The sequence below is a fragment of the Montipora foliosa genome, chromosome 5, assembly GCF_036669935.1.
Source record: "Montipora foliosa isolate CH-2021 chromosome 5, ASM3666993v2, whole genome shotgun sequence".
In the NCBI taxonomy this organism is placed as follows: domain Eukaryota; kingdom Metazoa; phylum Cnidaria; class Anthozoa; order Scleractinia; family Acroporidae; genus Montipora; species Montipora foliosa.
In genome coordinates, this window is record NC_090873.1 from 3,285,327 (window position 1) to 3,312,826 (window position 27,500).

The 27,500-nt window shown below is 38.6% G+C and overlaps 1 protein-coding gene across 2 annotated transcripts in view; it reads right to left on the reverse strand.

Moving 5' to 3' along the window:
* The window catches only part of LOC138003386 (protein argonaute-2-like), a 33,706-nt gene that overhangs the window by 1,419 nt on the left and 4,787 nt on the right, over positions 1–27,500 (reverse strand). Inside the window, exons 3-13 of one of the 2 annotated variants that reach the window (XM_068849431.1) lie at positions 26,547–26,651; positions 24,759–25,057; positions 18,840–18,896; positions 16,666–16,936; positions 14,343–14,474; positions 12,664–12,838; positions 11,613–11,787; positions 9,101–9,454; positions 3,901–4,689; positions 3,215–3,405; positions 1–1,373 (exon numbers count right to left, since the gene is read on the reverse strand). The exon at positions 1–1,373 is cut by the window's left edge and continues 1,350 nt beyond it. In XM_068849431.1, coding sequence (XP_068705532.1) covers positions 1,292–1,373; positions 3,215–3,405; positions 3,901–4,689; positions 9,101–9,454; positions 11,613–11,787; positions 12,664–12,838; positions 14,343–14,474; positions 16,666–16,936; positions 18,840–18,896; positions 24,759–25,057; positions 26,547–26,651 — 2,630 coding nt within the window. In that variant the 3' untranslated portion in view covers positions 1–1,291. The remainder of the gene's footprint in view (positions 1,374–3,214; positions 3,406–3,900; positions 4,690–9,100; positions 9,455–11,612; positions 11,788–12,663; positions 12,839–14,342; positions 14,475–16,665; positions 16,937–18,839; positions 18,897–24,758; positions 25,058–26,546; positions 26,652–27,500) is intronic. The other variant, XM_068849432.1, reaches the window with a different exon arrangement.

Here is a 27,500-nt window from a genome sequence, read left to right on the forward strand (position 1 = left end):
TGGATGTTTGTCATCCATGAATATTTTGGTTACAGTTTTACATATCACTTACATGATTGAGGATTCTGAGGACACTATTATCTACTGCCTATTTTTTCCCACTGTTGTACAGTATATCTTGTCAAAGTTTCACCTAAACTAATGTAGTTTAGAATCAGTTACATGTAGTTTTTTTACCTTCTTAATATTGATTGTTCTCCATAATCATTAATTAGTGTCGTTTCTCAGCATCAAAGGATTTTTTATGCTGTTATTTCTCCTTGTTCCCAAAGGAACAAGTAGGTGAAATATATATATCTCTTTATATTGCTAAATCTCAATTCTTACATTTCAACCTGCACTGGAAACTTGATTCACACCATGTTTTGGTTATGTTTTTTTTTAAATCCAAATATTTCACTCTTCAGTTCCAAGACGGCATTTATTACATGCAGTTAATTTCATTCTCATTTACTTAATAAAGTTTTGTTGTGTTACAGTGAAGACACTCGAACCATGAACACTTGATATTTGTTTGTACATTTTTTCAGTGACTATAGAATGTGGACTCGTCCTTTTGACAAGAGTATTTAATGTTTTTACATTTACAAAATGCTATACATGTAACACTATACATCATAAGAAGAGCCTTTATTTCTTGGTCGGCGAAAAAAAAAAGTCAAGCGTTCACGGTTCAAGTGTCCTTACTGTAAATTACTTGTTCTATTCTCTTCCTCTAATGGACAACACTATAAATTATTATTCTGTACTGATCACGTAAGTACTGCAAAGTACTGTGGTTTCCACGGTTTTCGGAAGAAACCCTGAGAAATGCATCCCACACATAGCAGGTAGAACATGATTCCACAAATTCCTTATTTAAAGACCTCGCAGCACTGCCCTTGCTCTTGGTAACTACTAGTTTTAATCTTCGGAGTATGTACTGACGTCTTTAGATTTTACAAGTTCATTCATTGTAAACGTTTGCTAAGAGGTCCAACCGATGGAATCTACAGATGCCATTTAAAACAAGGACATTTTGGGAGCAGATTTCAGAGTTCCTGTCTTTGTCTTCTCTATCGTTGTTAACCCTTTGGAGTGATCAGTATGTAAATTCTCCCAACAATTTCAATGAAATGTCAGTCAGGCAGGTATTGAGAATGAAGATTATTATCAATTAAGAGGTGTGATCTTAACATAAAACACCAAATTCTCGTGACTATCCAACAAAGAACTCTATGGTACTAGTTTCGATCTTGGGTATGTAAAGGCACTGGTATTATGTTCCAAGGGCTACCAAGCAACCAACGGCTCAGGTGAAGTACATCACGCCTTTCATCTTATCACTGACTTGTATAGCTTTTGCACACTTCTCCAAATCAACATGGCCGGAGCTATGAAAAAGAGCAAATTTGCGAGTTAAACATCCAGCAGCTTTCATGACCGTTACAATTAACTTTGAGTCTATTATGAATGATGAATCCCTCCTTCAAAATATAAATTTCAACACAGGAATTGATTATAAATCATTCTTTTCGTTTAAGTGCCCATGAAGCACTTACTCTACCCGTTTTGAAAGTTAACCTTGAAAAACACATTTTATATCGCGTTTTTGATTGGTCAATGACGAATGCACAAATAGGGTAAAGAATTGCTATAGACCACTGTCGTAAATGGCGACCACTTTTACATTCTTTTGTATTGATGTAAATTAGATCTACTGCCTTCATTTTGAAACAAATATTCTTTAAAAATTTGCTCGTCGTAGCGAGGCTAGAAGGCTTATTAGCATTAAAACGGCAAAAGAAAATTTCATTTGGCAGCCGTTATGAAAGAGGTCTATTGGACACTAATGGCAAATTTTTGTCGAGTATATAAGAACTCGTGCATTTCGCGTTTATGATCACTCGTGATGTTTCGAAAGTTTCGCAATTTGCACTCGCCCAAGGCTGGTGAACTTTTGCAACCATATGAATGAAGGGGTAGTTTTTAAAGAAACTGTGGTGCTGCGTCGGTGGGGAAGTAGTATACAAAAATTTGGTTTATCAACGGAGTTGATAATGTAAATTGACCACCGTACAGAGATTCTAAAAGCTGACGTTTCGAGCGTTAGCCCTTCGTCAGAGCGAATCGAGGGATTATGGGTTACGTGTAGTTTTTATAGTAGAGTAGGAGCTACTACTAGAGCTCCTACTCCTACTCTACTATAAAAACTACACGTAACCCATAATCCTTCGATTCGCTCTGACGAAGGGCTAACGCTCGAAACGTCAGCTTTTAGAATCTCTGTACGGTGGTCAATTTACATTATCAACTCCGTTGATAAACCAAATTTTTGCAACCATAAATCACGAAACGCAGTCGTGTTCATACGATTTCCCATTCTTATCCTAAGGTTTCGGCGTTTCCGGAAAAAAAAAAAACACCACTTTAGGAATTCCCGAAGTTGAAATGTTTTGCCCCCTAACGGTATTTAGATCGCGTGCTCAAATTACCCGTGATAACAACCGCTGACGTCACATTGGTGTCAAACATTAATCTAGCATGGCGGATGAGGAAAAAGACAAGCAAAATCGAGGGCCATATTGACCCTTTCCCCTGAATCGAAAGAAATGGTTCCTCTTGCCCCACTGTGAGAAGAGCCTCTCTAAAACTCGCCAGAGGGCGAAAAAGAGAGGGTCTACAGAAAACGTGTCAAGTGTTTTAAGCTACCGCAGCCCAACTTTCTGGGCTAGTCACTCCGGTCAAACCGGTTTAGGCAACGCGCGCATCATATTTTTTGACAAGGCAAAGGTCAAAATCGAGCTTTCAGTAAGAAAATCAACATGGCGTCTTGGAGTGCGATCGAGAATTGGCCTGGGTTTGACACTGTCTCCAAGCAACTCTCGTCGAGTTAAGGCCCTGCTAGCAGTATGTGTCTTGCATGACCGAACAGAAATCCCTCCTTGCACAAAGAACGACTAGTAAGAAATGTTTGGCACCAATGTGACTTCACAACATAGGGATTTTCCAATAAATTTGACCCAGTCCCTTGACCATTTTTGAGGGAAAAAGAGCGTGATTTCGGGCCCTCGTAAAACTGGTAATCTTGACAGTTAAAGTCAATGACTTAGCACCTATGTATTTCAAGGACATTTTCTAACTATGCCAAAAAATCTTCCTTCATAAGCACTTCAAATTAATAACGACTTTTTAAAACAATGGATACAAAACCCATTAATGCATTGTTCCGTACTTTCCATTCGTTACGTGAACTCTGGCGTGGAAGGCTGCCAAATGAGCGTAAAAGGCCGGGGCTGGCATGGACACACTCCGGGTGCACCTTGCGTACACGTGACATAGTTGATAAGTCAGCTGCTGCAAGCTGTCAGCTGTGAAGTTGTTGTCGTCATATAAGACATGATAATGAGTAGGTCGGCTTGTTCCCTTTGGGGTAAAGAAAAAAGAAACTACTTAACAATTAAGAAATTACTTGCGAGGAACTTGTAGTCCCAACAAGGCTCGACTTACACAGCTGAGTGTAAGCTCCCCTAGTTGGCTTGAATTTAATGCATTGCAATGCGAATAATTTCACCCTTAAAAACAACAAGTATATAGAGTATGAAAGAGGCGAGGAACAAAGGCTGCCTAAATTAATATCAAATACCAGTGAAAAAGAGTGCTTAGAATGGACAAACGCCAAAATAAAATTATACATTAAGCACGGGGTTACACATTAAATCCTACACGGGATGGAATAACCTATTCTTATTTAAGAAAGCCTTACTTTGTTGAAAGAATGACTGTTTAACGACAGATGAAATGATGCAATTTATACTTCTCGCAGTGCATGCATGGTATCGTTCCTATGATGCATGATCATGGTGCGATGAAAACATGAGCATGTTACTTTTTTTCTGAGCACTTCTTTGCTATATTTACCTGAATTCCATAGTGACTGCACAGATAAAAGTCAAATTCATACGGATGTGTGATTCCACTGTCCACAGTTGTTCCTGGCGGTACGTTACGTGCTTTGCCTGAAGCATCTCTCTCGTCTTCACAAAACAGTCTAGTATGATGTCGTTTCTGTACAACCACAAACGTGATACGAGGTCGATAACCTTTCTCAAGCTTCATGCAAGCTTCTTGAACGGCTCGCACTTCGTGAGCAAGAACTTGGTCGAACTGTCCTTCGCTGACACCATCCCGGTAAAATATGATCTTAGACGGCTTAAGCTTGCCATTAGCTTTATAAAACTCAATGAGGAGTTCTCTGACAATTACAGCCAGATCGTTGATTATTTCCTGCGCGCCTCTCCCTTTGTCATGCCTTTGCGCGCGCACTCGGGCTTGGTATTTTGAAGCGTGACTATCCATGCTTGCCACTACGGCAGCGATGGAAGGGATGCCATTTTCTGTCGGGGATGGGTGGGTCACATCCGCACCAAACACAATTGTAGGTTCAATGAACACAGGTTTAACTGAATAATCAATGACATGGTTTGTGCCTCCAAGTTTAGCATTGATCTTGAGCGAGATGTTGGCGCAGACTTGGGGTTTCGCCTGTTGTGCAAGTTTAAGTTGAACACACTGTGTTGGAATGCCCACAACGCTATCACCAACGCGCTTTACTTCTTTGTAAAGCCATTTATCGTTTCCTGGTAGGACAATCATAATCAGCTGAAGACTTGGAATTTCCACTGACCACTTCGAGAACAATCCTTCAACCTTACAAAAAAGGAAAAAGTTAGCTGAACCAAGTTTGATGGGCTAGAGCCCAAGAGTCTCTAATAGCCCAGTGGTAGAGCATCCGAATTAGTCACCGGAAGGTCGTGAGTTCGCCTACCGCAAAGAAGCGCTCGAATTTTTCCCAGTATCCCCGAGACAACTTCAAAAAAATAAAAAAAATCTATTCAGTGGTAAAAGTATCCGAACTAGTCATCGGAAGGTCATGGGTTCGACTCCTCCTCCTAATGCGTTCATATTTTAAAGATCGGCTCAACAGGGTGAAAGTTGGCAAAGCTGCTAGTGACTGTAATGTGATGAAGCGTGGATGCCCTCAAGGATCCTCCTTTGGTCCAACACTGTGGAACTTGTACCAAAATGATCTATCGTATCAAATAAATGAGATTGAAAATCTAAATATGTATGCTGATGACCATCAGATGTATATAGTTGGTAGCGATATGTCCATTATGTGTACTGATATGGAAAAGGAAGGAAACTCTGCCCTTAAATGGTATAAAGACAACTTCTTATTGTCCAACCCAGAAAACACTTAACGCTATAGGGATTAAACAACGTAATGAAACTGAACAGATTAACATCAAGATCGGTGATCAAGCGATTAAGACAATAGATAACATCAAGCTACTGGGTGTGAACTTCGATGAGAATCTAATTTTTAGCCAACATATTTGCGAATTATGCAAAAAGGCCAGTCAAAGGGTGAGCGTTCTCGCCAGGTTAAGAAGCTTAATCAGTACAGAGACTAAATTATTACTTTATAAAACTGCTATCATGCCATATCTCACCTATTGTCATCTCATATGGCATTTCTGTAAGGCGTCGGATACAGGAAAGGTTGAAAGAATTCAAGAGCGGGCACTAAGGATAGTTTATAATTCACATTCAGAAACGTATATGAACTTATTAGATTGTGCTAAACTACCAAGCCTTCTTAATAGGAGATTGCAAGACATAGTTATACTCATGTACAAGGTTAAATATAGGGTAGTTCCTGATTTCACTTGTGATATTTTCAGTACTAAGTCTTGTAAATATAACTTTAGAAACAAAAATTTTGATATTCCTAGATTTAATTCTGTATTGTATGGTAAACACTCTCTTAGATATCTTGAAGTGCTCGGATTTTTTCGAGTATCCCCGTGTCAACTTTCAGTCTTTTCAGTGCATGGTAAAAGCATCCGAACTAGTTATCGGAACTAGTCATCGGAAGGTCGTTGGTTCTACTTCTGCGAAGGACTCTGTTTTTTTCTGAATATCTCCGAGTCAACATCGAAAAAATACCTCATCAAAGTTTTTTCTGTTGTACGTTGAAGGTGGCTGGAACCAGTTTCACCACTTTAAGAGACATTCTTATTAGAAGGGTTATAACTACAACATTGTCTCACGTAACAGCAATGTTATGGTATCATATTATATGACTAGCTCCGTGAGCGGGCAAGATGAACCAAATCGCGCCCTGTGATTGGCTACCCGAGCGGGCAAGATGGAGCGATACAGCCCGCTCGGGATTTCTCGTTTGGTCCCGCAAGATCAAAGATCATTTTTTGGTGTTTTAAATCATATAACTAGTAGTACCTATCGCTAAGTGCCAACGAAACAGTCAATATAATACATAGTTTACAGATTTGTATCAGAGTTCCAAAACACCAAACAGTAGTTGTAATTTTTTTATTCGAAAGTACTGCAATTCAAGGCTTATCTAGTTAACAATAATACAATAATAGAAATTGCACACTTTGTATCTCCAACAACAATGTAGATGTCAACGTGTTTTGCAATAATATGGAACGCACTGCTGTAATTTCTGAACGGTCGTAATTTTAACAGGAATATACAATAATTATGTTGAATAAAATCAGTGCCATGTAAAAAATCGCCAAAGAGTTTTCAGACTTTTCAGCGTGGAGCATGTAACGGGCCAGTCAAACTCTCTCGCACATGAAAGTTGTTTCACTTGTAGAATTTTTATTTTGCAAGATGCAGCCATGAATTACAAGTCAAATTGATCGTTTAATTTTGTACTTTGCAGACAACATATTTTCTTTGAAAATTAAATTCAATTGTTCACGATTCAACGGTTACAAAACGAAAAACAAAGTGCTCTACTAGCGGGCCGAAATCGACAAAAGCGACCGATAACAACACGTACGCCGGTTTAGTTTTGAGCTCGTTCACTCAATATAGAACACGATGGTTCGAAAATAAATATTAAAAAACACTCAAAGCAAGTGTCAGAAGTGTACACAACACAATGGTCAGGGAAGTGGGAAAAATGTGTTTTCACTCACCTCCGAGCACAAGTTTGTCTAATGACATCACACATCAAAACACGTGCTATTATTGGTCCCTACTGAAATCTCCAGGGAATCTTACATTACACTACGTAGCCTTACATTACACTTCTCACACAACGATCGAGAATTTTTCTGCCTGCTGCAATACTTCGCGCGGCATTAAGCTGGCCGCCTCGCAAGCCTCGCGTCTTCGCTCGGCTTGCTCGTTGCAATAAGTCCGACCAAACTTGTTCGGTCAAGATGGCTGGATATTGGCCTCGCTCTTTTTTTGCTCGACTTCGTCTCTGTCCATCAACACGCAAAAAAAGAACTTGGCCAATATCCAGCCATCTTGACCTCAAACTTGGTCAATAACCCATATACATGAAACACCAATTATTGCTTAACAAAATGCGCCCACTAATGTGGCGTAATAGGTTACCATGGCAATATAAAAGCTCTCCAAAAACACCCTATATTTCGTCTTTACTTGCTTATATCTCAAAAATGAACTTTGTGACACCCCTTTTTTCTTGTAGAATAGTAATAAGCAATCTGAGATAGAACCATCGGCAAAGTTTAAAAAAATTCATGGGAGCCCATTTAGGGCTACCTTAAATTTTTGGAAAAATTAAAGTAGCTCTGAATTGGCTCCCAAGAATTTTTTACAACTTTGCTAATAGTTCTACCTCAGATTGCCAATTACTATTCCACAATAAAAATTGGGGGACACCTCCTTCATTTTTGAGATATAAGAAAGTAAAGAAATATATGGTGTTTTGGAGAGCCATAGTAACCTATTACGTCACAATAGTGGGCGCATTTTCTTAAGCAATAATTGGTGTTTCATATGGAACCATAACATTGCTGTTCAGTGATAAAGTGTTGAAGTTGTAACCCTTCTAATAAGAACGTCCCTTAAAGTGGTGAAACTGGTTCGAGCCACCTCAAAAGGTTGCGACCCTACTAACTGATCAAAACAAAGATTTTTACCTAATTGTTATATGTTGATGTGGGATACACAAATAATGTATGGGGGTTTCAAAAATACTGAATCACCTAACCCCTACCATGTACAACTCCTTGTTGGAATTCTAGCTCCAACAAGTAAATGTTTTGGAGACTTGTTTGTCTGAAAAGAATTCATCAGGGAAGCAACATACTTTTGCGCAAGATGGATGTTTTCCAAGATATTTCTCGCCTACAAAACAAAACTTGTTGCATAGCGGGAGGAAAACTGAAGTGTTCTGATCCTTTGGACTGATACCATCGAATTGGTAAATTCACTTATTTCTGCTTTGGTAGGTTTTCCTTTAATCATAAAACCTTTCATCAATCCAGTTACCACACCACAATTCTGAACAAAACGTTTTTTTGGGCAGATTAATTTGAAGGAACATCAGATTCCAACCCACAAGTGCAGTCTCAACAAGTTTCCCCACCACTCCTCCATAAACAATGTTTTTCATGGTCTTTCACCTAAAGGACTAAACATTGTTCAAGGGGCGGGGAGGGGGATCAATGGAGCTGTTATATTTTTTGGAAAGAAAGAGAAACTGTCCCACAAATTTTGGTCGGCTCTTCATGATTTATGATTCCACCTCTAGTGTGACATCAAACACGACGGCTTAACGAAATGAACCTGCGTTATAGTTTAAATGAGCACACTTGTGGAATCAGATACAGGCCTAAGCAGAGGCCGTGCACCACTACTACCAGGGAGCTTACGAAACGACGACGCCGACGGCAACGACGACGCTACAAAACAATAGGTTTAGTGAGCAAAAACAATGGCTCTACAAGCTTTTTACGTGCGTTTTAAATTTTGGTACATTTCTTTGCCGTCATGTCCTAAGTGACGACGTGAAATGACCAAATTCAAGGTTCTGTGGAGGACGTTAGGACATGACGATGAATTTTCAGTTCTCTCTCCACGCTACCAACTCACTCATACCAGTTTAATTCCTCGACAGTTACTACACATTTTTAACGCAAAACGACATGAAATAGTTTCGTAGTGATATGAATAACGCGAACTCGTATTTTTAAATGAAGTCCTCGTAGCCGTCGTCGTCCTCGTTTTGTAAGCTCCCTACTGACATGGAAGCACAACTTACTTCTCTTGAATCTCTTGCATATCGTACAACGTTTGGCTGTGCAGTCATCTTCATTCCCTCTCGAGTTGACACACTGGACATTTGGTCACAAAACCTCCTCAGTGTATCTTGATTACAACGTTGCATTGTTGCGAAACAGGCCAACGCCCATGTGTCAATACGGGCGCCATCAAATAGTTTCTGATTGCGCATGTCCCAAGAGCCCTCACGTGGGATCAGCCCTTGATCTTGGGGTCCGAGCTTAAGTTTGGGAGCGGGGAGGACTCGTCCCCCAACAGCAACCATTTCAGGGTTCACAGTGGTCTGGAATTCTCCTCTCAAGTATTTTTCACTTGTTTGTTTCATTTCTTGCACCTAAGGAAAACAAATAATTCATTTGGATTAAAGTAAGAACACAATACCAAATAGCTGATCTTTAACGCTTGTATTCCTGCTTTAGTACTGTAATTACAGGGTTCGATAAATCTGCAAGCTGTCATAGCAAATGGGTTAAAAAAAACCTCACAACTTGGTGTTTCATAGTCATCGTCATCTTCATCAATGACACCTCTATAACCATCACTATCCCTACCACCACCAGCACCACCCTCATCACTGAGAACTCATTTTGACTTTCCTTTCATACCACATTGCCTGTCACCACCGGTGCTCTTACCATGACCTGATTTAGGAGTTTTCAAGCAAGCAACCGTGGACAATAATCCTTCCGGTGTTCGTTGGATAAAGGAAAGGAAAGGAACTTTAACTAAGTGTCTAGTCTTCTAGCGCAGGAGTACTAATTGGGGACACTGTAAATTGAAATCATCAGATCAACGCAAATCAAATCAAATGTTGGTTTTTGAGGGAAGGGAAAAAACTGGAGTACCCGGAGAAAAACCTCTTGGTGCAGAGTAGAGAACCAACAAACTTTACCCACACGACGCCGAGTCTGGAGATCAAACCCGGGACACATTGGTGGGAGGCAAGTGCTCTCACCACTGCGCCATCCCTGCACCCCATCAATCGGTTTGATCTGATTTGCGTAATTACAAGTTGAAAAGTACATATTTTGAGCAAGAGCCGATACAACACAGATTTGATTAAGCAATGTATTGTATTTCAGCTGGCCAAACCAGCCTTTTACAGGTACAATGAGACTTAACATTGGATTGCTTCTATGTACATATACCTACAGTAAATGGATGTTGACGTATTAATACTGAAAAAAGTTACAACTAATTTGAATTCAAATACTGGAAGATTAACGGAAATATAACAGAAGAGGCTTTAAATAATAAACTGAAATCTAATTGTTGCTTTGCGAATATTTAGACCGTTGGGATACACAGCTATCCCACGATGCCACAAGCGACACTTTGCCCGAGGGAGGATCGAACACTGGCTCAATGCCATGTTTGTTTACCTTCGTTGGTCTGAGATGCATGACGTGTGCGTGACATGCAGGAAAAAATGCGCACCGACCACCGACGCAGCACCACAGTTTCTTTAGAAACTACCCCTTCATGAACTCAAAATTGAACGATTAGATCCTAAATAGGAAGTTTTGACAGCCTCAGTGATATTGGGATGAAATTACTGAAACGTAAAATTGTTGCAAAATCTGCGGCATCTTTACATGTATCTTTGTTAATTGGTTGTGTAGACAGCCATCGCAAAATACCGGTATATTATATGTCTTCCGAATTTGTATCTTTTGGAGGTTGAAGACAACCTAGAAATAATTCTTTTTCAAGTTTCCAGATCCATGACGTCTACAGCACTTGTGAACAAAATGAACTCCAGATGTTCTTGTCGATTACTGTCATACATTCAGAAACGATGTTCTGCACATACCTGAGAATTGGAGAGGTGGTTTACAAATTTGTTTCCTTAACAACAGTCCAAGTTCTTGGCTTTTTTCATTGAATGCTTTCCAATTTATTTTTTTGCGGCGTGGTGGGAGGGGGAGGAGAGAGGTAACAAATTCCCCATTGCTGTGGTTAACTTCTGTAACCACCAAGTCATGTCATCCAAAATATAAATTTTGATGATGAAAGCCAAAAAATGTTTAGCCGCACACATTGCGTGCCTATTTTATTCAGCAGCGATAAGGAGTGAAAACTAACGTCAACATAAGCATCAAAATTAATTGGCCAGACGTAGCACTTATGTCCAGAAATGCGGGCAATTGCAAGAATAACGAAACACAAATGATAAGAACAACATAATAAAAGTGGTGAAAATAAGAAGAACAATGGAAACAACAAATCAGGGCACAAAAATGCAGGCAATCGCAAGAATAACAAATCACAAATCATTAGAACAAAAGTGAACGAAAGCATAAGCACAAGCATAAGGAAAAGGAAAATTTTTTATCCTTGCACTTGTGCTTATGCTTGCGTTAACCCCGTTTTCACGGTGAAAGCAGCAGTCTTATCAGTGCGTTTGAGCTTGCACCGCAAGAGAAAACCAGGCTTTAACGTTAAATGATGCTATTGTATGCGAGAAAACTCAAGAAAAAAGGATTTGCTACCCAATACTGGATGTCTCTCTGTCGTTCTGGGGCAGGACGTGCAGTACTTCTGATCATATTTGCAGTTTGCTGTTCAGATAGATGTCTCTTTTGACATGGAATAATGGTACAGACTTCCATGGGAAGGTAACGGTCCTTTTTCTGACCAACTTTGAGACAAGGTAGATGAGGATAACTGAAAAAAACAAAAGTGTACGTGTAAATTCTACCTGACCTCAAAATAACTACTGCTGCAGAAGCTGAGAAATGTTTTGATCTTGGAGGGCAGACCTGAAACATCACGGAACCCTTCCTCAAAAGATGCCATAAAAAATGCAGCAGCAATTCACATGAACTGAGTGTTCTAAAAAAGTCTGATACAAGGCTTTTAGTAAGGGTATTAAGGAAGCACTACAATTATTATAATTATACCACCCTCCTGACTGACGAGGATGCATCATAGAAAAAACAATTCAACTACCTTTAGTTAATGCTGAGTGCTTTACAAGAATACTGCTTTATACAAACCCTCGACCCAACGCCCCCCCCCCCCCTCCCCCCACTTGTTTTTCACAAGCAGTTTTTTTCGCTTTCCCAACTATCTGGGAGCCTGGGACAGGTTAACAAAGGTATGAACCAGCTAAAATTGTAATATTAGTATTCTTTAGCTAGAGGTGTTATGGAGTGACAGGGTATTCTGCAGTTAAGCCCTTTTCTTTTCATTCACTGTATTGTTTTCATTGCTTGTTCTCAGATCTTTCTTTCGTTTATTGCTGTAAACCTTATGTCGACTGATTAAAGATAATTATTGTTATTCTTAAAGTTCAAACATAGAAATTCCAGTTTGGCAAACACAAACTCATCCAGGGTTTGTGTGAATATACACAACACACAATATAATTATTTGTTTGCGACCAGGAAAAACTTTAAGCAAATTTGCAGTTGCAGTTTAATGATCAATCAAGCATCTTCGTTTCTCTTCAGAAATAAAATGAGTAATTTATGCACTTGGGAAATCACCGTTGACTATATGTAAACTAGTAACTAAATTGCTGCATCTATCTAAACATACTTTAACTGTATTCTGTATCTGTCATAGAAGTACTGGGCCACAGTTGTTTTGCTTCTGCGGCCTGTTGTTTCATCTTCTATGTCAAACTGTAATCTATCAGCAGATTGACCTGACACTTCCCAAACAGTGTACTTTCTCTTCATTGTTTGGACATGCGTTGTTTCTATACGAACACCTGGTAAGCAAGAAAAAAAAAGTATGTGCTATCTCCAACTATCGGCAAAGTTTAAAAAAATTCTTGAGAGCCAATTCAGGGCTACCTTAACTTTTTCGAAAAACTAGATGCTCCATCAGCATACACTGGGTTGCCTGTGGTATGTGTTACTCAAAAACAGAAGGAACTGAGTTGGGTGGTATTGAACTGCAGTGTTCCACTCAATTTTTTCAAGTCGGGGGTCATTAAGACCATTTAAGGGGTCACCCAGAAGTTGTACCAGCAGAGGCCCAAGTGTTACAGGAAGACTGTGCGGAGTTGAGTACAAATAAAATAATACAAATAGCCAGACAACAGAGATCACAGATCCACTAAAGGTGTTTGATTCCTTCTCTGTCTTTGTTGAACCCATAAGTTACCCATAAGTTGGTTTCAGTGTTGTAAATAACACCACACTTGGCTTGGCAAAATATTAGAAATACAGCTCACTTTGATTTCGACTCAACGGGCGAAAGATTGTTGTTGAAGTCCATTACTCATTGCTAAGATTCCAGACATGTATTTTTCACCGCCTGTCTTGTTTATCCAATTGACCGTCCATTCTGGAGCTCCATAAGGGTATATTTTGTTTAAAGATGCACTAAAACGCCATTCGCGTTACAATAACTTTCGACGCCATTGCAGGTTAATTAAATATTCTCCTGTGTGCACCATGGAAATCTATGCATTACCCCAACCCCCTCAAACCTAAAACAACACGCAAAGAAGACTCTATGCACCACTTAGCAGGGGAGTGACAGGCAAGACTTTTACCGACACCGAAAAAAATAAAAAAAAAACAAATAAATAAATAAACGACGAAATATTATCCATTTTCTTACTGGGATTGCCACACTAGCAACCCAGTAATTACGAGAGCTCTGAATTGTCTCCCAAGAATTTTTTACAACTTTGCTGATAGTTCTATCTCAGATTGCTAATTACTATTCTACGATAAAAATGGGGTCACTGAGTTCATTTTTGAGATATAACCAAGTAAAGACGAAATATAGGGTGTTTTGGAAAGCTTTCATGTTGCCATGGTAACCTATACGTCACAATAGTGGACGCAATTTGTTAAGCAATAATTGGTGTTTCATATGGTACCATAACATTGCTGTTACGTGATAGTGTTGTAGTTATAACCTTGTAATAAGAATGTCTCTTGAAGTGGTGAAACTGCCTCGAGCCACCTTAATTAATACTTATTCCAAATTACACTCGAAATCATGTGATTACCTACGCTAATTTCAATTATCAAGTCCTTTCCCAGGAACACATTCATGAGCCCAATAAATTGACCTGTTCAAAACTGTGTGGCTTCATAGCTTAGTTGGTAGAGCACTGCACCAGCCTTGCAGAGGTCATGGGTTTTAATCTCGTTGGAGCCACCTGAAGTTTTCAGGTGTCCATAAAGCAGCAATAATTGCTTAAACTGATCACTTCACTCTTTCAAAAACAAGTACAGTGTAAAAATACCAGTTACCACTTATAGCCTTCTTGAATTTCTCTTTGTCAATTTGAAATCTTCTGTCTTCAAGATATCCAGGATTGATGTCCAAGGTTTCACACAAGAAGTCGATTACTGGCTGGCTTTTATAAAATCCTTTTGCAGAAACTGAAATGAAAAGAACAGGATTGATGAGTAGCATGATCACCGTACCCATTCCTGTAACATACCTAAAAATTGTGAAATTGTGTTTATTGGGGTGAAAATCACTTATTTTGGCTTATTTCACACCCGGACTTTCATATCTTTCTAATTGTTCGGAAAATATTAAAGTTTGGTCTGTTAAAACTGAATTTTTGATTTACCCATGACCCCTTGCAGGCATGGTCTTTCATACAGATAGTCAATTTTGAGGCAAATAAAAAGTAAAAACAGAAAGCTTTCACTTAAGTCATGGAGGAAAGCATCCCCTCATTTAGTTCTATTGACACCCTAAACGCTGGCTTTCTGCTCCACTTTTTTGCTCCCTTTTACAATTTGAGGTCAGAGCAGATGTTTCTCCCAATTTCCTGAAAAATGCCCCTGAAAAGACATTGTGGACTTCCCCATAATATCCATAGAGGAAAGGTTACCAAGCCTTGTGAAACACATGGAAATCATGGCTTCTTTGCAAAGTAGATTGTGATGTTTACTGGCATTATAGACTTGGTTCAATATGGCCCAGCATGTTAAAAAAAACGTAGCGACTCAGTCAAAGGCTAATATTTTCGCGACCCTGAAAGCTACGATGATGAAACTGTGAAAATAGCTAGGGGAACTTGTGAGCATTCAGAAAATGCTTGGTTGGAACCCAGTTATGCCTTGGTTGGATCAGGAGCAACATTGAAAGAAGTGGTCTCGAAAAATATTATTGCGTGATTGCGGAACAAAAAAGCGTAGCGACTGTTTTGAGGAGTGATTTCTCCATTCGTAGAGGATCCCTCAAACTAATTTTTCTGTATGCTAAAGCACAAGGTATGAGCATTTAGTTGCGATGGTTTTGAACCCACAGATATCAATTGAAGACTTGTTTCAAACAATAACCTAATGAGCGCCAGAATTCCAAAACACAGCGTTACAGTAAGGAAACTACGGAATTTTGAATCTTTTTAATGTGTTTTAATAAACTTGAACTGTTGAAATTTGGCTCATAATTTTATGTAGTATTTACTGCGTGTTATCACTGGTTATTGTCCGTTAATCCACATAAGTGTTAACTCTTATGAAAAATGGTTTTGAAGACTTTCAATTTGAAAATTGTGTTACGCGTTACACTCAAAATTTTCCTATTTTTCTATCTTTTTCCTTTGTTTTCTCAAGAAAAGAAAGTCGATTACCCTTTTTCCACCCTGTATGCTAATCAACAAGGATAACCTTAGCATTCAGCAAAAATATAGCTTTATTGAAGACGTTAAACTGAATAAATCAGGAAATGTTTCTGAGTCCCTCCCAATTGGGTATGGTGATTGTGCTACACATCATTACGATGTCGTTAGTTGTCATTCCCCTCATAAAGAGAAGAAAGGCTGAGTGCATGGGAAGATTATAGAAAGCAGAACATTATTTGGAATTTATCCGCCAAAAGTCGCTGTGTGGTCCCGGAATGGAGTTGATGTGATAGGAAAATTATCTGGCCTTAAGGCTGCGGTGTTTTTATGGCGATTTGAACCGTTGCTTTGTGATGCGAGAGCAATTTGTGGGACGAGGTCGCCGCGAGTCACCAGCCTTTCTTCTCTCTATGAGGGGAATGACAAATAACGACATCATAAAAATTCTTAAGCCTTGCTAGGCAATGAAAAGTCTCAAGCAAATTGATATACAAGTACACAGAGATATTTAAAGCATGTTGCTGATGGGGCCGAGTGTGGAAATTAACAATAAAAATACTGTTCATACAAAAATAACCTACATATTATTTTGACTGACGATTTTACTGGTCAATAAGGGGCCTACAGTAACTGGAAGGAAGCTATAACCCTGCACTTATTTACTAAGTGTCATGGAGTAATTCCATGTAGACAAGAGAAAACAAATTCAGTAACCTGTTGGAGAACGATCTTAAGTCAGAGCATCTGCATACACATCCAGTGTCAAATAATTATGTATGCACAGATCTTGGTTTAATAGATGGGAAACATTTCAGCCACTGATACAGTATAATTATATGGTGTCCCCCTAAGAGATGCTGTGAGGTCCATCCAAGCTACATGTACATTGTATCAACTCAAGGCAACCTGCTGATCTTCCAGCTAGACTTAATAAGGGTTTAAATTATGATGATCAAGTGCATAATCAAAACACAATCATTTTATTGTCTCACCGTCAATGTTCACCAGCATGGCCTTCCATTCTGAAGGGCGGACACTCTGGTAAAACCCAAACTGCACCTCACATCCCTCCCCTATGGGTCTGCCACGGCCATTAAAGGGGAAAAACGATCGTCCAATAGGTGTAAAGCGGGTAGATGGGATTTGCCTCAAGACAATGTCCAATGCCTGTACAGCATCTTGAGCCATTTTTCCATTTTGCTTGCCATCCAAAAAGGCCTTCAACGCGACAAGACTTACTGATGCTGCAAACTGGATCTTGACCTAGGAAAAATATTGATATCACCAAACATGAAACAAAGTCATTTCTTTGCACAATACTTAATAAAAGATCTTATTTGAACATACTGGGAAGAGCGTGCTTTCCCTTTCATTGGATCTAACTTTCAATTTCTTGGTATTTCCTTCAGATGATGACAGACCTCGTATTTGTGTTGGTCATGTCCTATGATTGGGTTATCTATCCCTTTCCCATATGACAGAGAGAGTTATGATTAATTTTTATAATGGCAAACGCCAGATGATTTTACGGTACTTTCACTGAGTGGGGGTGCTTCAAGTGTGAATGGGTTAATTGCCACTGGCAGGACGAGCTAAATATTTGTGCCATTTTGAAATATAAAATCAATCAATCGATAATGCTGTTTTCATCACATTCATCATCATCATTATCGTTACCGTATTTACCCGTGTATAAACCTTTAACTCGTAGTCACAATCGAATAGCACTTCTCTCGCACAAGATTCGTCATCGACAAGTTCATCTTGTTGTCCGTCCACAAGATCGTCTTGTGTGTTATCAAGGTTTTTTTACTACTCCATATTTGACAAAATACGACTCAATCATCTCTTCAGGCAGAACTGAGGTCAATCCGCCAAGAATTACTGCTAAATTGGTGTTTTCTCTGTAAATGTTGCTTTCATGCTTTCAGTCACACGAGCTTCGAAAGCATAAACAAGCAGGCTTCTTCGCCTTCCCAGTCCCAAAACATGAAGCACGCCAAACTCTTCATTCCTTCGGCATCCATTCGGCCTTTCTCTTGGGCGTCGCTGATAACCCTGTGCTTGTTTTCCTCTTGAAAATCACCATTGGTCTTAATTTTGATCCATCACCAGCACGCGCCAACAAAACAGTTGCGTGACATTAAGTTTCTTCCCTGTGGTGTAACGTTGATCATTCGGTTCCGCGGCATATCAAAGATCAGTGGCGTTTTGTCCATATTTCCAGTAACATGTAGTGGGTAGTTGTGTTCTTTGCAAAGTTTTATAATATAACAGTGTGAAATCCGATGATCTTCAGCAAAATTAAAGGGGCTAGGTCACACTATTTTAGGTAATTTTGTTTCATTTTGTTAATTATGAGCTCTAAACGTAAAAATTGGCAGAGCAAGAGTCTTTCATTTGCAAAATCACGGCCACATAACAACTGAGAATGATTTTCCAGCTTTGTAAATGCCATTTTGATATAGATTGATATAAATTTGAAAAAAGGTGGGCCGACGTTTTTCAAATTTACCCAAATTCAATCCACTTCAATCCTCTCCAGTTTTGTCCATCCATGTCCCTTCTTGGCATCCCTGTGTTTTGTTAGAGTTCTTCTATAGTTTTGAACAGTTATTTTGATATTTTAGTTAATTCTATGACCATTTGATCATTGCTGAAATTGCCTAAACTTGCGTGACCTAGCCCCTTTAATAAGCCTTATTTATCAGACCGGCATCGTAAACTCTGGGGAGTTTCGTGGCCATTTTGATGTTTCAGTTTATCCCTCAAAAGTGAAGGCTATGTTGTTCAGTTGTTCCTTTAAACAGAAAGGTTAATTTATTAGTGGATCTTGGTCAAGCCTTTTACTTTTCAATCAATTTTATGCTAATGAGGGACACGTTTCCTAAACAATGGATTCCGTGTATAATATGCATCTCAATTTTCGGAGCTGTTTTAGCGGAAAAAAGGGTGCGTATTATACACGGGTAAATACAATACGGTATTATCGTCATCCAAGTCCAAAGCATTCTCAACCTACCTACCTACACTGTATCAGAATCCTTGATGTAGTCAATGTTGGCAATGTCATAGGCACTTATAAATAAGAAATACCTAAAACACACAAGGGTCTCTTGCACTACTAAAAAAAGTGCATCCTTCACGTTTTAACTGACAAACAAACCTTAAATGTTCTGTCCTTTCCTCCATCTTCACCAGGCAATACAACACTGAGTTCCACCTAATAAAAGATAACAACCACAAAAAAAATAATAATCTTACCCCATAAATTCCCCGTAACATGATCATCGTCCATTAAACCCATTTAACTGATGATGGTGCCAACTTAAGGTGGCTCAAACCAGTTTCAACACTTTCAAGTAGCCTTGTTATTACAAGGATTGACACTACAACACTTTATCACGTAACAGCAATGTTGTGGTACCATGTGAAACATCAATTATTATTGCTGAACAAGATGCAGTCATTTTTGTGACGTAACAAGGAAAAGTCCTTCAAAAACACCCCACATTTTGGCTTTAGCTGCTCATATCTCAAAAAGAACAAGGTGAGCCCATTTTTTTTATTTCTGAATGCAATCAGCATGCCAGAATGAAACTTTCTGCAAAGTTTGAAAAAGTTCCGTGGAGCGGATTCAGAGCCACCTCAAATAATTGAAAATTTAAGCTAGCTCTGAATCTGCTCCACAGAATTTTTTTACTCTTTGTAAAGAGTTTCATCTTGCCTGCTGATCACTTTTGTGCAATAAACAATTGGGGTCACCAAGTTGATGTTTTTAGATAATTATAATTGAGTAACTAAAGCCACAACATTGCTGTGACATGATAAAGTGTTGTAGTATCAATCCTTGTAATAACAAGGCTACTTGAAAGTGTTGGAACTGGTTTGAGCTACCTTAAGTTATCAGTTAAATCGCACAAGTTAAATTGCACAAATTAAAAATGTATCTTGTCAGGCATAAATTTTAGGCAGCAAGGAGTCTTTGCTACTGGTACGTTTGCTACTTCAGAATACTCAAAGCATCTGAACTTCGTGTAAATGAGTGTTGTCCTAAGTAGCCTTTGTACATATGAACAGAAATCAAGTGAGGCCTAACGCTACTGTGTATATGATGGATGAAGAACCTTCGCTTATCTACAGCATCAGGAACTTCGTATGCATGACCAAAGGACAGAGAGAAAATCTCTGACCTGGGTAGGTATCCGACCCACAATCTTCGGATTAGATCACCGTTGCTCCTACAGACTGAGCCACAAGGCCAGATGGGAGCAGGCCGTGGGAGTTTGAGGACAAAATTAATCAGCTTGGCCGAGGCCAAGTGCTACACTGTAAGTGTAAAGTGTAAGTGTTAGGCCTCACTTGATTTCTGTCCATGTACAAACGCTCCTTAGGAGAACACTCATTTACACTTAACACTTGGCTTGGACTACACGTGTGTTTTCGTTAAAAAATACAGCCCGCAAGCATTTGGTCCTTAAAAGTTTCTCACACTTTAATATTCCATAAAGAATCTGAACAGAAACTTTTCGCACTTATCATTTTAGTCAATTTCGCATGGTATTAAAAAAAATAATTGTTGGTTTTTCGATCAATATCGCTCAATGCACCGGTGTGAGAGAGAACTTTGAACATTTCAATGCAACTGCAAGTGCAAAAACGAAGCACAGATGATTTTAACGATCGCATTTTCCCTGGACTCTTATTAAAGCAAAGTGCCCAAAAGGTGCAGCCCTGGACCTTTTCATACGAATTTACAACCAAATTTCTGAACTAGTAGCCCGAACAGGTGCCTTTCTTGATTCATCCTCACTTTCTTGTAAATTTGATCCCAGCCGGAATTAATTAATTCTGGGCTCTTGAAAAAATGACTCGGGCTTAACTAACTTTTAATGTTGCAAGCCCAAAGGGCTCCGGGAAAATTTTCTTAGGCAGCAGCCTTGCCTTTTAAACAAAAAAAAGCCCTTGAAACGCTGACTGGTTAAGCATCCTTTTCATCTGAACGGCCATTTTATTTAAGATATGCCTTCATGGGATCATAGAGCTCGTGTGACACAGACTTGTAGTTAATGTTTCAAAATTCTGTGCATAGTGCTAATTGGATGTTTGATCAAGTCCAATCCGAAGACCAATATTTTGATGATGACCAGTGTTAAACTTCCGACTTCATCGGAATAGGCCATTTCCGAGTTCATGTCTGCCTCCTCTTCAAAGTGAGTCCAAGTGCGAAGTTGTTGTAATGGTAATTAGTTCTACTTTACATATAAATGAAAACTAATTTTCACAACAAAAACTTCGCACTTAGACTCGCCTTGAAGAGGAGGCAGACATGAACTCAGAAATGGCCTATGAAGTTGCACTTGAGTTTTGAATATGACTTCCGAATAATACTTGTGCACACTAAGGGGTGTGCACAAATACATATATTACCAAAAAATAAGCAAAAATAAATTGCCTTGAATAAAACATTTCAAAAATACAGGACTTGAAGCTAGTTAGATACAACAAAACAGATTCATTGACTTTCAATGCGATCGAGCGACATATCATAACAATTTACAACAAAAGAGAGGTCATGACAAAATTATCATACAAACAACCAAACAAAAATTAGGTCGGTGAAGCTCACGCCTTTCTGAGCACAACTTTTTCTATGAAGTGAACTGATGGAAAACCTCATTCCATATAAGTTTTTGGGAATAAACTGCAAAATACCCCGTCCAACTAGTTTCTGTGTGAATACATGGCAGAGGGCTAATTAAATATTCAAGTTGAAATCAACAATGCAGGCACAAAGTGACGGATCGATATCGCGAAAGTTACAATGAAAGGTTAAAACACAATCCCATCTTTTCAAAAGTATACAAAATAATTCAACAAATGAAAGAAACTGACGTGTCTCGTCATAGTTTCTGACCAATGTGAAAAATGATGGAAATCTATAGTAAGATAGAACTCATAAACTAGACCTGAAGAGATGCATGAAAAATTAATCACACAAAAACTCCTTTGTCTTCTCCACTCAAGAGTCTTCAAAATTGTCTCGAAAATCCTCAAAAGTCTTGAAACTCGACTGGAGCCTCAATCCACGAAGTTTTTGAGAATCGAGGAACAAGAATCTTGTTTCACGGATCGAGTTTCGAGGGACTGTCAACTTACTTTTGCACCGGTGCTGTTTTTAATAGTCTGCCATTACACCTGTACTTCCTTTAAAATCTTAGAGAGCTGGATCAAGGAGAAAATGACATAAAGACTCACTAGTTTAAGAATGCAGTGCATGCGTACATGGCTGAATTACATGCAGCATGGGAGTTTTGGATCTAGATCCAACCCTCTGAGGTCCAATCGGTAAGGTTTGAACAGGAGTAATGGCAGAAATCCATGAAAATCTGTGAAATCCAAAACTTACACTCAAAAGCAAAAAAGGAAGTGATCTTTTTTATCATAGTAGCACTAGCTATAGTCTAAATGAGATAAAAGAAGATGACACACAGCAAAATAACATGAAACAAAAAAAGTTGTGTTGACAATGTTGAAACACTGCGCAAGTAACATTAAGGCCGGGACATACTAGGCGACAAGTCGCAGCGACATGTCTCTGCGACAAGTTGCTCCATGTGTACTACCGGTACTTGCAAAACAAGTCGCTGCGACAACGCCTGTTCGGAACAAATGCCGTGATCTCATATGAGGGGGAATGTGAACTAGTCTTCCAATTCAATATGGCTGACCATATGACGCTCTCTCATTGGTTCATTTATATTTTGTCGCAGCGACTTGTTGCCGGAAGTGTACACACGATGCGACAACGCTGCTTTCGCTAGTTTTGTTGCGGCGATAAGTCGCATGAATTCAAACTGGTTTGCATTCGTGTGACTGATCACGGCGACAAAATTCAGCCACAGCGACAATGATTTTCATGAAATTAACTGTGTCACACAAGACGATTTGTTGCGGCGACTTGTCCCCGTGACGTGTCGCAGTGACTTATCGCCTAGTGTGTCCCGGCCTTTAAGGTTTCCACACAAAAACAGCAAAATTAATTATTTTTAACAAAACCTTTTTCATGTTTCTAATAAGTACATGTTGTATACAATGTATATCTAAACGATTATTGTTTTTGTGTGCACAAATTAAAATTTAATTATCTTCAAACATTTTCTAAGATTTTAAGATGTGTTTTACTGTTTGTAAAAATCTTTTAAGGATCCCAAATATTTGCACTTCTTAACAATTAAGTATTGTAAATTTGGTACATTTGAAAGCTTGATATTTTATTTTGGGTTTTTTTGGAGAAAAAGCAATGATTTTTTATGTCTTAAAAGTCATAGTTATAATGCCTAACTTCAACATGAAACTAGATGCTTCTGTGAAGCATACACTGGCTTGCCTGTGGTATGTGCTACAGAAAATCAGAAGGCACTGAATTGTGTGGTATTGAGAAACAGCATTCCATTCTCTGAAGAATAACAAATAAAAGAGAAGCGAGAAACATTGGCTTCTGGGCTGACATGTTGATAATTTTCAAGTTCCCTCACAACTTCTTTTCACCACAAGTGTGCCCTATGAGCATCCGAAAACTTTGTAATACTAAACTTCACTGAAGTCAAGCCCTGTTTCGCGGGGTTAGTGTTGGGATGGGAGACCAAAACAATAAACCCCTCATAAAAAACAGAAACATCTGACCGAAAATACTATTAACGCTAACAAATGCGAACTCAGCAAGGTACAGATTCTGTTAGCTTGCTTTATGCAAAACAAATATTGATGAAAAAGCACATAAATATTGATACACAGTTTTCAGAAAGAGCAGAAGGAAGTTTCCCGGACGGTCGATCGAGAATAAAATATTTACGACATGAAAACAACATTAATTTTGAACCATGAATATAGAATATAAAAAGTTACGATCAGCGACAAACATTTTGGGAGATTTTTGCTACGTTCAAGTAAATTGCAAAATCGTAAGTGACATGGCCGGAATTCAGCGGGCGCCGTGATTAAGTTACCGCGGCATGTTTACTTGCCAAACAGTGAAGCATCTGTGTCAAATGATGGCAAGATACCGGGTTTTTGTAAGTTTCTTTTTCTGTCAAGTGTTATAAAGTTTGACAATGAAATGAGCGAAGTCAAAACAAAGATCACAATCGCCCAACTCTTGTTTATGCAAAGTCAAAATTTACTCTCCAAGACGCGTACGACGTTATTTATCACCAGGTAATTCCATCATTTTGGAAATAGCAGCTACTTTATTATTCATCTGCGTCACAAGTTTTCACTGATTTTGGGCCTCATTTTGTTGAAACTCAAGCACGCTTCCAACAGGCCTGTGAACCCTTCCTGCTTACAGAGCAATACTAAAAAACTTCTCCCATATCACATTTCAACCTTAAGCTCGAAAATTCAATACACAACATGATATTATAATTCACAAAGGCAGAAAATACCACAGAATCCTTTTCCAGCGAAAATTTTATTGAAACAAACAACATATTTGCTCTTAGAGGCGAAAACCTCTTCCTATTTGATTGCGTGCGTGAAGACAAGAAACTCAATTGTGTCAAATTACATAGTAACTTCAGGTAAATACTGCTCACTTTGATTTCGTCTCGACGGGCGATAGATTGTTGTCGAAGTCCAGTACTCGTCGCTTTTGAGATTCATGCCTAGTTTATCCAACTGACTTTCCATTATTGAGCTCCATAAGGGTATATTTTGTTTAAGGATCCACTAAAACGCCATTCGCGTTGCATGACTTTCGACGCCATTGCAGGCTAAGTTAATGATTCTACTGTGTCCACAAGAGAAATCTACGCAGTTCCACTACCCTCTCGATCCTAAGAAAATACGCGCAGAAGGCTCTATACACAAAGACACTACTTACCAGGGGAGTGACAGGCAAGACTTTAACCGACACGAAAAAAAAAAAAAAAAAAAAAAGAAAACAAACAAACTAAACGTAGACCTCAACTGGGTTTGCCCATAGGCAACCCAGTAATTAGTAACATACTGTAATCTTATTACATGTATGTAACCTGATGTAAATCCTTATGAGATTATGCAATTATTATAATAATTGACTTACTGGAGATGGAAGTTCTTTGGCACTTATTAAGTTCTTTTCGCCATCAAATGCTGGTTCATGACCTTGGAAAGTCTCTTTCTTGTATTTCTGTATGATTTGGTTCACAACATCTCTTTTAACAACCTTTGGACATTTGTTTGGAATAATCTCAACATCGTAGTGGTATAAATAGGTCAGCTTTGGAGAGATATTCATCTGGAAAAAGTTGGCTCTTAACTTGATAGGCCGTCCAACAGTACCATGGCTGGGCCTCTTTGGGGGTCGCAGTCCATTGCCACTACTTTGGCGAGCTACATGGTCTAGAAACAACATTACTTTTTTTGTTAATTTGCTTTTAAAACTTACGTACTGATTGTGACTTTTTGCCCACTTTGTATGATACAATTGAGTCCCGATAACTCAAACCCTTGCTAACTCGAACCTCACCCTTTAATACTTGAACCAAAATCGATTTTCCCTGGGTTTCCATAATACATTTACTGCAATTTTACCCTTGGTAACATGAACCCTTGATAACTTGAACCTCCTGCTAACTCTAACCAATCTTTGTTTCCCTCTGGGTCATTCTTTTTACCCTCAATAACTCGAACCATGTCTGTCATTACGCAAGAAATAAAAAAAAAACACAGTACTACAGTCCAAAACATTTAATTTATTTTGAAAAAACCCTGTAATCTTTGTCCTCTTGTTGCATTACACAAAAATTTAATGTGTAAGTCCAGTTCAGGTTTCAGGTTGGTTTGGGGTACATTTAACTTTGAACAGTGCCTGTATCTTCATAAAGAGTTGCTGCTCAACTCCTTACTCCCGATAACTCGAACCTTTTTCAATTTCCCTTGAAGGTTCCAGTTATCGGAAGTCGACTGTACAAAACTTCATAACAAAAAATTATGCCAAAAAGAATAATTAGTATTTAATTGTTTGCAGTGTGAGTTTGGACCTACAACTATATGCAACCATTAGATTTTCCACAAAGCATGCATGATGTCCACTAAGAAGGAACAGAAAAAGGGAATAAAAACAATTTTACATGTTGGTAAATCAAAGCTTCATCAACTTCATTTTCACCTGGATGTATGAACATTTTTGTAGACCATTAAATTGAATTGCCTTGAGTCTGAAATGTTTATTACATGTAGATAGCCTGGTACAACACCATAGCTAGGAACGTCAAATGTATCTGAACAATTTTAAGCAATATTCTGATCTTACAGTCACCCAAAAAATTCAGGTGCCTTCAACAGGATTCCAGCCCATGTGACTTCTGCAATGCGAGACAGAACAGCGCTCTAGAAACCAACTGAGCTGAAGCCACACAGTTGGGAGCAAGTCAATTTGCTGTGTAGGTATTCCTACACAGGAATACCTACATAGGAATAATGTATTCCTGTGAAGGGACTAAGTGAATGTAATAATTTAATGTATACAATTAAAGTGCAGGTTATAGACGACAGGGAGAAATAATTTATCCTGACACTGCAGCATTTTCAGGTGTCTATAAGGGACAATTGCTTAAAACTGTTCAGGTATAAGTGTAAGGACCACTTCTAAGAAATTCAGTTAGGCTTCCAGTAGCCTAAGCAGTCTAGGTATATGCAACAGCATTACAATGAAACAAATTACAAAAGGAAATCAATGAACATATAACAATCTATAAACAATTTACCTTGAACAGTACTGTACATGCACATTACTTGGAAAACATTTATTTACGAAAGGAAAATGATGAACATTGCAAGGAAACTTGTTAGAGCCTTTTTCACAGTGTAATAATCCCATGAAAGTTACCTTGAACAGTAAAGCTGCTACCAAGTGTTTCTGCCAATTTAGAAACATCTTGCCTGGCCTCTGGACCAACTGCAGAAGCACCACGGCCTGGCGACTGTGTCCCTTCTACAAGAATAACAAACAATGATAACAAAATAATAATCACCAATTTTAATTACTGTAAAGTTCCGATAGTAACGACCCCCGGAAATTAACATCAATTTTTTGTGTGGCCACTAGTAAATCCTGAACTACCACACTACCACAAAAAAAAGAAGAAAACATTGATTGGAATAAATTTGCTTTTTTCACCAATCCAATAATACAGTTCATTTTGAGGTGGTACTTGCATTAAACAATGCATGTTCAGTTCACTGAAGAATAATACAGTCCCAAGAGTAAATAACTTGTATTGTTTTTATGTAAATACCCCCCAAAAACGTATTGTGCCACATTACGGGACAGTGAAAATAGTCAATAACTTTCAGAATCCACATAATCTTACGAAAAGTGCAGTAAACATTTCATAGCAGGCAAATTATAAAATGAGTAATCATTCATCTTTTACCTTTCCAATATCTTTAAAGAACAATGATCCAGAAATTAAGTGTATTTAATATTGCTGACTTTATCTTTTGTCTTTTGTCTTGTACAACATCCCTTTGATCTACATAATTCTTCATTATCCTTTCAGTTTCGTCCATTTGCAACAGTTTAAGGAGGCTCGAAAGGGTTTTCAGCTGAGCGCGCGCGCGTAAGCCACACACGCAATTCGTAAGCTGCTTGCGTCAGCTCATGATTTAAATGGGTCACCAGAAATAAACAAATACCGCTAATTTCGCTTACCTTTCTCCAATTCCTATATACATGGAATATAAATAGACATCTCCTATTCACGAAAACTACGAAAATTCTACTTAAACGGTTTAATAGTCGCTTAAATCCGTTTGTCTTGACCTGTAGCTCCACTCGCAC